Raw genomic sequence first — 12931 nt, 5'->3', positions numbered from 1 at the left:
GCAATAGACAAACTCCTTCCCACGTGTCATGGTTGTTAAGTTAGCCAAACAATTCTTCTCAGATATTATCTTTTCATAAAACAAACAATGTTCAGATTATCTTTCCCTTTCATTACAGCTTTGGTCACACTGCTAAAAGCTGAATTAGTTGTTCTTAAGTTTTATCAAGGTCCAAACACCAAATCACAAATGTCCCTTTCTCTACTACTCTCAATGCACAGAGCTGCCACTGAAAATGGCTGCTTGTAGTTGTACAGCATAATCCTTAACTTTGATTGAATTGAAACATAACTGTTGAGTATAGGTAGAATATTCTATAGTAGGGCTTAAGATGGGTAACATTTCAAATGTCAGGAAAAAATGTAGAGTTGACTCAACTAAACTATCAAGAGAAAACAAAACAAGTTCCTAGATCTGTAGGTATAGCAACAAACATATGATTTATCAAGAACCATAAAAACATGGCAAACCGCCTCTATTTATGCATGTAGATTACACATTCTCCAAACAAGTCCCTGGACTCTTTTTCTTTAACAATAAACTTGGTCAGACACTCTTTTATACAGTTTTTTTTCATTATATGAAATTTTTAAAAATCACAAATTTTGACGAGTCTAACACAAAATTTAGTAAATCTCTCTTAGTTTATATATTTTTTCGATAAATTTTAACCAATAAAAGGGTATATTACAAAAAATGTATTCTTAGCTCTTCCTTGTATTACTGGAGACTTGCAACACTTGCCTGTAAGGGTTTTTCCGCTGTACATAATGTTCATGGCATTGAATGGATGTTATGCAACACCATATAGGAATTGATTTATCAAGATTATTAGACTTTTAACAGGAAGAAAACTCAAGTTTAGGAAGAATTTGTTCATGTTTACGTACTTATAGATTAACTATTATTCTGAATAAGCAGTATATATTATGACACTATACTTCTACAATATATTATGAACAGACAAAATGTGAGTGAATCAGTTGATCAAGTGAACAAATGCTTCATGATCAGGAACAGTCTGGAGTGTAGAATAGAGAGATATATCTACAGCATGAATATGGAAAAGTCAATTGCTTTCTGTCTTAGCAATGCCTTTCACTCTCTTTCTTACATTAGTTACAGGTTTCCTGGATAGAAGTCGAAATTGCTTCCTCATGCTGGAAGCAGAAAGAATATAAATATGATCAAATTTGGTAAAATACATATATAAACTTAATAATATTTCCAGGGACAAAATGCATTATTGCTGGTAATAGATCAATGTGGTACCAAAAACAAACTCAAATGTCAAAATTGACAATTCTGAGATGAACTAACAGGTATGTGATAACTGGACGGCATGCTAAAATTACTCAACTAAACACAGGCTAAAGTGAGACACTTAGCACTCAGAACTCACAATTGAGACCTTTTCTCTTTATACTTCAGATGATATTTCCTTTTGGCTCCACATGTGCAATCTTCAATTCAATTTAACTACCTGAATAAGCCTTCCTGTCACTGTAGGGAGAAAGGATACTGTCCTCATGGTCAGTGAAACTACTTTCCAGACTGAATCTCAAAACAGATAATGGTATAGTTGAATCAAATGGTTGAATTGCATGCGTAGGATCCATGGTTTTTGGACAGTACTGGCTGAGAGGGTTCATATCCTTGTTCCCATGATCAGATTGGGAGAGAGTAATGGATGCAGCACCCAAAGAATCCTTTCATGACAGAAAAAAAAAAAGAAAAAGAGTACCATTAGAAGGTATTTTATTTTGAAGACCAAGTATCTCATTGATGTTACCTTACTTCTTACACCTTAGCTCAGTCAACTATCCATAAATACATAATTAGATGATTTTGATGAAGATCAACTGGAAAATGACATTTTTATTATAAAGCTTACTATAAAAACAAATACGGGAGGCTTCAAAACATGTGCACCATATATTACACAATTATGGAACTAAATCATTGCATCACATGGAAGGATACAGTAGTCCCTAATTCTTCTGTTATGGTTGTAGGTAGCTTCAGAAATCAAGACATAAAGTAATATTTGCCATACAACGGTTGCTGAAACTTATATTAACAATTTTAACCTATCTACTGTACCATTGCAACTGTATTCGAGTTTGAATGTTTTCCAAAGAAATGTGTGGTACACCCAAAACAATGAATCACAAGAAGGCATTTAAGCCAATATTATTCATGACAAAATTTGAAAGTTTAACATTTTTCACTTTTTATGGAAGAATTCGTTAGCCACTGAAAGGAAACTGCTGAAGTGCATTGTTCTGCACAAAAATTTTATTCTGCATCAACATTGCCCTTAGTCATTTAAAATTAGCTTACAAAAATAAATTTCTATTCATATTCTGCTCGAGTTGATATAAATATTATGATGCTCTTCTCTAATCTTAGTAATCTGTGTAGCCCTACAACTATCAACACACTAAGATGAAGTGAAAACGTGTTGACTTATAAAGGAAGAAAATCAGACCTCCATTGCACTGGGATTGTAAATATCTGACTTGTCGACTGACTTATCCTTCTCTAAAGAAGAGCAGGAGACATCTTGATCATCAAACAGTATTCTAATTGGATCCTGATCTCCTCCAAATAATTCATCAAAGTTTTGGAAAGTTGAGTCAACATCAGGAATGTTAAAATCATCTAGACGAACAAGTTCTTCACATATCCCAAGGTCTTGAATATTTTGGGACCACAGCTGCAACATTGACAAAAAGAAATTTCCATTTTGACAACAAGTATAAAGTTAACCAGATGTTTGGTACTGAACAATCAATATAATGTCAACCAAATTTATATGAATCAACCACAAGTTTGGTCACAAACACAGCAAAACAAGTGTCTGCCTACACTACTAGATGTCTGACATTCAATTCCTCTTTTCTTGTCACTGACAGGTTGGGAGAGATGTCTATGATTAATAAGCCAACATGCAAAGTTTGAAACAAAATTCCCAAACTTTCTATGATACCGAATTTAAGTTTAGAAACCCTTTCTAGAGCATATTGGATTTGTCATTTTTCCAACCATACTCCTGTTCAAGACATTCAATAGCTGGCTGAAATTTGTTTGTATGATTTTCCATTTTTTCAGTTTGAACCCAATTTTTCTCTCAACTAGGATAAGCCTGGAAGAAACAAGTTGAAGCTTTTGCATTGGAGGACCTTCATTGTCGGAAAAGTCTTGTAATGATATTAATCTTATATTACAAAACCTAGAATCGTTTTAGTAATTATAAATAAAAATCACCATGCTTTTCTTAGCATAATATATATACTCCTGTTTTGTTTCTAGCATAATATGTCTTTCTTTATGTCTGGTTTTTCTAAACACTTAAGATAACACAGTAAACAAGTACTGTTTTTGTTGGTCCAGTTTGTCCCTTTCAGCTCTTCATCAATATGTAATCCTGTTTGTCCTTGCTGGCTACACTGACATCAGCATAAAGTTTTTTATTAATATGTAATAAAGGAATAGGAGACACGTATAACAATTATGACTGTTGGAAGCTTATTGCAGTGTGGGGAATTTGTATTTCAAATTAGATTAAATTATGATTTGTAATGTAACAGAAAATACGAGTTGCGGTTTATAATCAGGATTGAGGGATTAATCATCCATAATTTCAGAAGTTAGGATAAAATTGAATGAGAATTGGGAAATCTTATCCCTAGCTAGATTGTGGTTTTCTTTCTCCGTGTAGACAAGGTATGCTTGAGTTTTAAGCTCGTGTTGCTTGTCTGGTCAGATTGAGTGCCCTTTAAGTTAGCTATACAAGGCATATATCTGCCTTCTTGACCTAATAATTTAATATCAAATATAGAAAATTTCAATTGTTTTTAAGTTTATCCCTTGGTTTTATGTTCCCATTCTTCATCATATTCTAAATATATTATCGAATGATGTATACAACCTAGTGTTTTCTTTCAAACTGCAATCGAGAAAAGTTGTGATTCGTCTGAAACATGTTTTGCATATTTGTGTGTACATCTTCCTATTTTCATGTAACCAAAGGCATGCATCCCACCAAAGCAAGGTGCAAATTAGGAGAAGAAGTTAGCAGTTCATATTTTCATATCTAGAAGAACAGAGGTTAAAACCAGTGGTCTTCGAAGTGGACAGATAATTCTCTGACCTGATTACTTCGAAGTGGACTTTTGCATGTCCAGAACAATTCTCCGTGCAAGGGAAGATCGATACTTGAAGACGAAGATAAATTATCAAGTTGAGAAAAAGTAGAAGGCAAAGTTTCGGTACTCAGCTGCACAATAGGACAGTCTTTTTCCAGAACATTAGTAGCAAAATCCTGGAAATTATGTGCTTGACCATTGAATTTTTGGTCCAATTTCTTAAGAGTGTGATATACTGATGGAGATAATTTTTTTTCTTTTAGCCTACTGATCTTCGCAGAATAATCAATCTCCTCATTTTGTTGAAGCCATTTTAGATCAATAATCTGCTGCACAATAGTTTGACGCTCTTGATGATTGAACAATATCTGCAAGACGATATTAAATATTGAGCAGATGCATCACATTTTAACTAGTATCAAAAGAGAAAAGAGTAAACCATATGGGTTGTTGCATTTATGCATTTGATAGAAGCTGTTTCTTTTGCTAATTAATTAGACGTTTACATTCAAATTATATTATTTGTTGTCTTGATTTATTGATTTGGGGCTAGAAAAAAAAATCACAATTTAACTAAATACTTTGAGGGGTAGATTTTAAATTACACCTTCCTATAATTGTGGTGTTCTGACAAAAGGGTTGTCATACAATGAGAAAGGAAGGAAGATTAGCAACTACAAGAGATGATACAAGGTGTGGCACACCAATCTAGTCAAAACATGTTGCAAATTCCTAAATTTGAGAATGCACTAACAGTTCCTAAGATTTGCTCAAGATTTAATAAACCAGTACTTTCTCTCATTTATCCAATACAAGAGTAATCATCAAATCAATTTCCAAAAATAAAAATTATTAATTATTTTACTCCTAGGAATTGCTAAAAGAAAATTTAATCCCTCGACTTATTTTAGTTTCAATGTAAGTCCTTTTCAGTGTAAGTCCTTTTGGTTTCTGGTTGTAAGTGTGTATCAGTCAATTTAGTCTCTCACTTTATTGTTATTAAAATGGAAAAGTTCGGTGACATACAACTAAATTTTATATCATTAGAGCATTTACTATTAACGTAATTTTCAAATGACTGAAATCTAAAACTATATATAATATATTTCATCACTACAATAAATGAGATATTAAAACTTCTATCTTGCATACCTGACCTTGTTGACTGGTCGATCCCTCATCAAGTTTGACCCCAGCTAGCAGGGAAGGGACCCCAGTTTGAATGTAAGGCCTTCCTGAGACTTGTGCAACATTCAATTCCGCAGAAACACAAGAAACTGAATCAAACTGTTCCTGAATGGCACTGTTTTCAATCTCATTCAATTCAAACCCCCAGAGTGCTGCAAATTCTTTAGCAGAAGGGCAACCCATGAAACTTCTGATAGCTCGTTTCTGATGTGATAAAGAAACATCGTGCAACTTTTGATCACAGTCTCGACAGATTAACATTTTGTGATCCAAACATAGAACATAAGCAACATGGTGTCCACATGAGTTACACACGAGGTTCCGAAGGTGCCGGCCGGACAAAGCATTTGCCAAATGCACCTTCGCATCACAGGACAGACAAAGATATGCTGAATCAGCCTTACAGTAAACGAGTGGCCTCAGGGCCGTGCAGAACTCACAAACCTTCTCCATTTCCTTAATCTTCAATTCCAAGCATGAAAAAGGCTCTGAATTTATAAAACCTCATACTGTATAGACAGCAATTTGACTAAAGAAGATCAATATATCAGCTCAGCTGGTCCATACAAGGTTGCAGGGTCCTTTTCTGCAAAAGGCAACTCGTCTTACATCAGTTGTAGCCCTGTGTAGGTTTACAAGCTGTAAAGAAAATCAGAGTGTCAATAGAATTTAAAGCTGAAGAAAAAAAAAAGGCAATTGCAGAATCGCTTCACATCAAATGCAGTTACATTACACCTCTGAAACCATAAGAACACTATTAGGAATGATAAAACAGTCCTTTGAAAAAAAAAAAAAAAAGGAAAATAGTTTATTTTCTCTGCACCAGAAAATATAAAAAGATTATGTCAACTATTCATAATCATGACGGATAGAAATAATCAGAAATCAAAATAGATATAACATTTAAAGTGACTATTGTTACAAAAAATAACAAATTCACTGCATATAACAATTCGTAATTGAAGTGGATATACTATTCACTCAATATACTATTCTAGATAGAAAAAAGCGATTCAAACGTCCATGTCTCACCTGTTGGTCCGAATTGATTAGAAATCCAAAAGAATTATTTCAAAACTCCATAATTTCCCCACACGACTAATAACTCCAGAACTTGTAATAATATGGTAGTTGAAATCAGTCATCATAAAAACACCCTGATTGGAAAACCCAAATCAGAGGGAAATAAATAATCATAGCTCACCACTCTGTCCTCCCAAAACAGTAGCAAAAACCATAACAGAAATGAATGAAGATAAGAAAACCACCACAAACAAACAAACAAACAAAAAAGATAACTTAATTTAATTTTTTTGATGAAAAAAAACAGCAAAAAGTAAAGAAAGTAAAAAGCATGCAGAAGAGTGATTAGAAACCAGTGAGTGGATGCAAGAATGAACAAGATATCCGAGAGAAGCAAGGAGGGTTGACTTTTGAGAAGGACTTGGAAAAGTGAAAAGGAAGTGAGAGATTTTTACCTAGGACGGTTTCCCAATAAAATAAAGAGGAAGAGAGCAGAGAGAAAGCAGCGAAAAGTGTTTGTTTATGGGTTGGAAAGTGTGGGTTGTGGTGTGGATTGTTGTTGTGCAGTTGAATGTGAAGAAGAAGAAGAAAGGGAAGTAAGCATGAGTCATGCGTTGTTGCAGGTTTTACCCAATTGGGGGAAGTGACGTGTGCAGTGGAAGATGGAACTTTCCAGCATGGAAGAGGCGATGTGGTGAAGTGGGGTCCATGGAGGACGTTATCCAATATATAGTGCATGTGAATGTGGTGGTTACGTAATCCCAAAGGTTAGCCGCGTTGGGCCAATCGAAACTCGCATAACGGGATGGGCCGGCCCGGACCAGCCACTCCGGGCCCACGCCCTCGTGTCTCACCAGTCACGTAACTTTTCACTCCATTTACATCCACAACAAACAAACAAACAAAAGTACTGTACTATATAAATCTTTTTAATCAAACTTTTTTGTTCTGTTACATCATTTTTTTTAATGTATTTATTTTTGTTTAAAGTAAAATTCTATTATTCCGTATAGTATAGTGATTATTACAATATTTATTAGACACAAATGGAGAAAAATAAAATAAAAATAGCATTGTGTTGCGTTGTGGTGAGATTGACAGTGCCTACAATAAATGTTGTTTGAATTGGCGTCATTATGATTTGAGATAAAGCCTGTCATATACTCACTTACTACTACAACATTAAATTCAATGACAATATCTCTTGAAAAAAAAAATTTATTCATGTGAATTTTATATTACTAATAAACAAATGCTATGCTTTAAATAATCCTTTAGCTTTTGTCTTCTTTTTCTTTAGGTTTTGGTAAAACATATTGTTTGATCTTGGCTTCTTTGTTAGAGTTTTTTTTTTTAATTCTAAGGAAAAAAATTACAAAACTTAAATTAAAGTTACTTTTATATTTTTATTTTTCATTATAAAAAGTAGTCACCTTTTCTTATTTTAAATATTTGTGTAAAAGTAAAAAAAAAAAAACTTCCATGTGAAAACAAATTGAAAATAACATCAACAGAAAATATAAAAAGAAAATGATAGTTTTACAATTAAAACAAAATTAATGAAAATAAAAACAAAGGAGCCTTAATTTCTATATTTTTATTTTTTATTTCTTAATATAAGATAAGGTTTTTTCAATCTAGTTTTCTTGCTTTTTTAGTTTATATATATATATATATATATATATATATATATATATATATATTATTTAAAACTTTACTTGGTTGGTTTGAATGTGAAGGTAGTGGGCATGAAAAGGAAAAAGGTAGATGAGTGATTGTTGATAAGAGAAAAAAAAATCACGATAGCTTGTGTTGTTAAAATAATAAATGTCTTCTATAAAGGTGGACATAAAAAATGGTTTATTATTATTATTATAATAATAGTAAACAATTCAAAAAAATATTATTAAAAGAAAAATAATTATTAAGAACACGTAAAATTGTTTTTATTTAATTTATTTTCCAATTAAACCGGGTTTTCTCCATTTATTTCTTATCTACTCATCTTCTCTTCCATATTTTTTTTTCGTTTTATCGTCTCTAACAAATAGCATTAGTTACTTCCTTAGAATGGAATGAAAAAAAAAAATCTAGCAGGATCAAACAACAAAAGAAAAAACAAAAATAACCCTAAATAACAAGAATTAAAAAATAGTGAATTTTTATATTTTTAAAATTAATTACTATATGAATAAATACAAACCTTTCCATAATTTATTTTGTTTGAGTATTATTAAGATATTAAATTGATTTATTTAAGATGAATTAGTATAATCTAGAGAAGGAATAAGGTGTGTGGGACCAAAAATAAAGAAAAGGGTGAAGGGAAATGCAAGTTGGTTGAGGAAGACAACATTTTACATGTGCGTGGCTGACAAAAGTGGAATCTGGACCCAAATTGGATTTTGGGAAAGGGATTGCAACTGTTGCTATGATTGGGCCTACAAATTTAGGCTTTCCTACCCAATTTATTTACGTTTGAATATTTTTAAGGAAAATTAAATTAAATAAAATCTAAATTAGATTATATATTAGTCAATTTTCTAAAAAAATTATATAATTTATCTAAATTTAATATAAATTAATTTTAATTTAAAAAAAATGATTTTCTATTTTTCTCTCTTTTTTAAAAAAATAGAGTAAGTTTCTACATTTTTTTCATATCTTTTTAAAATATATAGTTACTTTTCCTTTTATTATCCAAAATACTCTTTGAAATTTTGACATTAGACATCTTTTTGATAAAATGTTATAATATGCACTCTTAATTTACATTTTACGGTTTCACTTAGACATCTTTAATAAAAGATTGTAACATGTATTTTTAATTTACTTTTTGTCGGTTTCACTGTGTCATTTAATTATTAAGAGTCATGTCTATTTTTTCTCCAAGGTCTCATAAAAAAATTGATTATATATTATTTACATTTTAACTTAAAAGTATTTAATTTTAATTTTGTTTTAATTATTTATTATTATGAATGGTTTTGTTTTCTACTTATTGATTTAAAACGTTTCTTTCATAAATATTTTAACATATTTCTTTCAAACAAATTTCTTCCATGTAAAAAAAATAAAATTATCGTTATACCTCAGTACTCAAATCATAAATTTATGACCCTAAACAGATACTATTATCATCGTTTCCACATCACAAAACCCATCAATCAATGTCTCCCAAACAAATGTTTTTGCTCATAGATAAAAACATTAAGCCTCTGTTTGTTTCATTCCTGCAGTCCAATCTTCACATTTTTCCTTCAAATTATTTTAAATTTATTTTCTTAAATTCAATCTTTTATCCAAACAAAGCATTTACTCAATAAAGAAATGAATTTGATTGGTTACTTAATAACAGTGAATGCAGAGGGATATTTCAAAAGAGTGATAGATATTAAAAAAAAAGGAAATATGTTTAATAGTTACGGAAGTGCAAGTACAATATAATAGTTGTCTAAATAAAATTATGCAGATGACAAATTTCAAATGGACCATAAAAGAGATCTTCCAATACTCTATAAAATAGAAAATATATTATTATTATTATTAAATAATTAAAATATTTAGCCTAGAAGGAGCCACATAAGTGAAATAAATAGTGAGATGATAATTATAATGGATAGTTAAGAGATATCAAGAGATGGGAAATTATGGAGAAATGAACTTAAAAATTATCTTGGGACCTATAAAAAGAAGTAATAGAATTATAATAACAAGACTCTGTTTGATTTGGAAGAGGGATAAAAATAAGAGAAAAAATAAATTGTTTGGATAAAAAAAACAAGAAGGAATTCTTTTTTCTTTATTTGTTTAGAAGAATAGAAAAAAAAGTAAAGAAATAATTGAATTGTATACAAATATTTTATAATAGTTGAAAAAATTTACTTTTTAATAGGACACTTTTAATCAAGATGAAGTCATTTATTATTATTTTTATGTAATTATTAAAAGTTAAAGGGAAAAAAACTTTAAGAGAAAAATGTTTTTTGGCAAGTACCATAAAATAATTTTATTCCTTCCTAATTCTCCTCTCAAATAAAATGGGTAAATGTAATATTTCTATCATAATTCTCTTCTTTTTTTATCTGCTCTCATTACCACCAAAAGAAAATATAGGTTAACAACAATGATTATTACAAACTTAACTATTATAGGTTTAAACATGATTTTATATTTTTTTCATAATACAAAATAATGGAAAAAGAGTGTTGTAAAAGCTTTTCCATAAAATTGAAAAACAATTTATTATCTTGATCTCGACCAAGGTTCTCTGTGATAAATACTCCAACTTTAGAAAGTTGATAAAAATGAAACTTATCAACTTGATGTTTATTTATGATTTTTTATGACGCACTTTTATATATAAATGTGTTATACCATGCTTAATTATGCTTTTTAGTCGTTTAAGTTTACATAATTGTCTTTTAGTTCTTCAAAACAAAATCTGCAAAATGAAATTCTTTAAAATGCATTTTAGTCTTTTAAATTTCTTGTGAAAAATAACCTAGAAAAACAATGTCAATTACGTGATAACTGAGATATCGCCAATTGTCACATAATTATTGAATCTACCACAAAAATAAGATATATGTAATTAAATAAGTTAATTTTTTTATAAATTCTTATTTCTTACCGGAACCATTAGGAAATTAAAATTTCTTAGGTGAGGTGTTAAAATTAGAGAATTTGAAAAAATTAAAATTAATACATATCCTATACTACAAATTTAGGGTGGAAAAAAAATCCACATTACAAAATTCAATCCATAATTATCCATGTCCATATTAGTTTAAATCCATTTAAATTGATTTATTTTAAATCTAAATCCATATTTTTGGATTATCCAAATTGCATTTTGAGATGGATTTTGACTTGACCCGATCTAAGTTAAGCCAAGACAATCCAATCGATGTTGAGCCGAGCGAGCCCGGGCTATTGTCGAGCCGAGCATTCCGAGTCGATGTCGAGTCAAGCTGGCCCGAGCTGATGTCAAGTCGAGTTGGCCCGAGCCGAGCAAGCTCGGGCTGATGTCAATTCGCTGGGCCCGCGTCGATGTTGAGCCGAAAGGGCCAGGCCAATGTCGAGTTGAGCAAGCCCGGGCTAATGTCAAGTGGAGCGGGCCCAAGTTGATGTCGAATTGATTGGGCCAGGGCCAATGTCGAGTCTCCCAGGCCCGAGCCGATGTCCAGCCGAACAGGCTCAGGCCAATGTCAAGCTGAGCAAGCCCAGGCCAAAGTCGAGTCTCCCGGGCTCTGGCCGATGTCAAGTCGATCAGGCCCGAGTCGATGTCGAGTGGAGCAGGCCCGAGTCGATGTCAAGTCGATTGGGCTCTGGTCGATGTCGACCCAAACGGGCCTGCACCGATGTCGAGTCAATTTGGTTGTGACAATGTCGAGCCGAGCTAATATCGAGTCTCCTAGGCCCGAGCCGATGTCGAGTGGAGTGGGCCTGGGTCTATGTCAATTTGATTGGGCCTTGGCCAATTTCAAGCCGAGCGGGCCCGAGTCGATGTCGAGTCGTCTAGGCCCGAACAAATGTTGAGTCGTTCAGGCCCAAATAGAGGTCGAGTCGTTCGGGCCCAAACCGAGGTCGAGTCGTTCGAGTTCGGGTCAATGTCGAGTCGTCCGAGCTTGAGCCGATGTCGAGTGGAGCGGGTCGAAGTCAATGTCGAGTCGATTACGCCCTGGCTAATGTCGAGCCGAGCGAGCCCGGGCCAATGTCGAGTCAAACAATCTCGGGTCAATGTGGAATTATCCAGGCCTGGGCCATTGTCGAGTCGTCTGGTCCCATGTTGAATCGTCTGGGCCCGGGCCGATATCGAGCTGAGCCAACCCGATCCAATGTCGAGTCTCCTGGGCCCAAGCCGATGTCGAGTGGAGCGAGCCTTGTCTATGTCGAGTCGATTGGGCTCTGGCCAATGTCGAGCCAAGCGGGCCCAAGCTAATATCGAGTCGCCCAGGCCTGAGCCAATGTCGAGTGGAGTGGGCCTGGGTCTATGTCAATTTGATTGGGCCCTGGCCAATTTCAAGGCGAGCGGGCCCGAGTCGATGTCAAGTCGTATAGGCTCGGACAAATGTCGAGTTGTTCGGGCCCAAACCGAGGTCGAGTTGTCCGAGTTCAGGTCAATGTCGAGTCGTCCGGGCTTGAGCCGATGTCGAGTGGAGCGGGCTAGAGTCAATGTCGAGTCGATTGCGCCCTGGCTAATGTCGAGCCAAGCGAGCCCGGGCTAATGTCGAGTCGAACAAGCTTAGGTCAATGTGGAATGATCCAGGCCCGGGCCATTGTTGAGTCGTCTGGGCCCATGTTGAATCATTTGGGCCCGGGCCGATATCGAGCTGAGCCGACCCGATCCAATGTCTAGTCTCCCGAGCCGATGTCGAGTGGAGCGAGCCTTGTCTATGTCGAGTCGATTGGGCTTTGGCCAATGTCGAGCCAAGCGGGCCCAAGCCGAGGTCAAGTCGAGTGCGCCCGAGTCGATTTTGAGTCGTCCGGGCCCAGGCCATTGTCGAGTCGTCTAGGCCTTGATCGATATCGAGTCGTTCAAGTTCGGGTCGATGTCAAGCCGAGCG

General features: G+C 34.0%; 1 protein-coding gene across 6 annotated transcripts; it reads right to left on the bottom strand.

Moving 5' to 3' along the window:
- Positions 1-1027: 1027 nt before the first annotated feature.
- On the bottom strand, positions 1028-7063 carry BBX27 (B-box zinc finger family protein). 6 transcript variants are annotated; one of them, XR_016523297.1, is made up of 5 exons: positions 6818-7063; positions 5304-5978; positions 4157-4519; positions 2492-3452; positions 1028-1709 (listed from the first exon to the last, which is right to left on the bottom strand). XR_016523297.1 is itself a non-coding variant. In XM_068634275.2 (5 exons), exons 2-5 carry the CDS (start codon positions 5790-5792, stop codon positions 1476-1478), a joined length of 1314 nt encoding a protein of 437 aa, XP_068490376.1. In that variant the 5' UTR covers positions 5793-5978; positions 6818-7063; the 3' UTR covers positions 1028-1475. The 6 variants fall into 6 exon arrangements, 5 of the variants coding, with proteins under 5 accessions (XP_068490376.1, XP_090161162.1, XP_068490377.1 ...); XM_068634275.2 differs by having other exon boundaries at positions 2492-2719; XM_090305036.1 differs by having other exon boundaries at positions 2492-2719; positions 5309-5978.
- Between the last annotated feature and the right edge of the window lie 5868 nt (positions 7064-12931).

This window comes from Phaseolus vulgaris, chromosome 7 (genome assembly GCF_051622355.1).
Source record: "Phaseolus vulgaris cultivar YP4 chromosome 7, ASM5162235v1, whole genome shotgun sequence".
In the NCBI taxonomy this organism is placed as follows: Eukaryota; Viridiplantae; Streptophyta; class Magnoliopsida; order Fabales; family Fabaceae; genus Phaseolus; species Phaseolus vulgaris.
Note: the sequence above shows the minus strand (reverse complement) of the source record. Positions and strands in the feature narration are given on the sequence as shown.

Coding starts and splice junctions, on each gene's coding strand:
- BBX27 (XM_068634275.2), bottom strand. CDS start 5,792: ATGGAGAAGGTTTGTGAGTTCTGCACGGCCCTGAGGCCACTCGTTTAC. Junction 4,520..5,303: donor CGACCAGTCAACAAGGTCAG/GTATGCAAGATA, acceptor ATCGTCTTGCAG/ATATTGTTCAATCATCAAGA. Junction 2,720..4,156: donor GTCCACTTCGAAGTAATCAG/GTCAGAGAATTA, acceptor TCAATGTTGCAG/CTGTGGTCCCAAAATATTCA.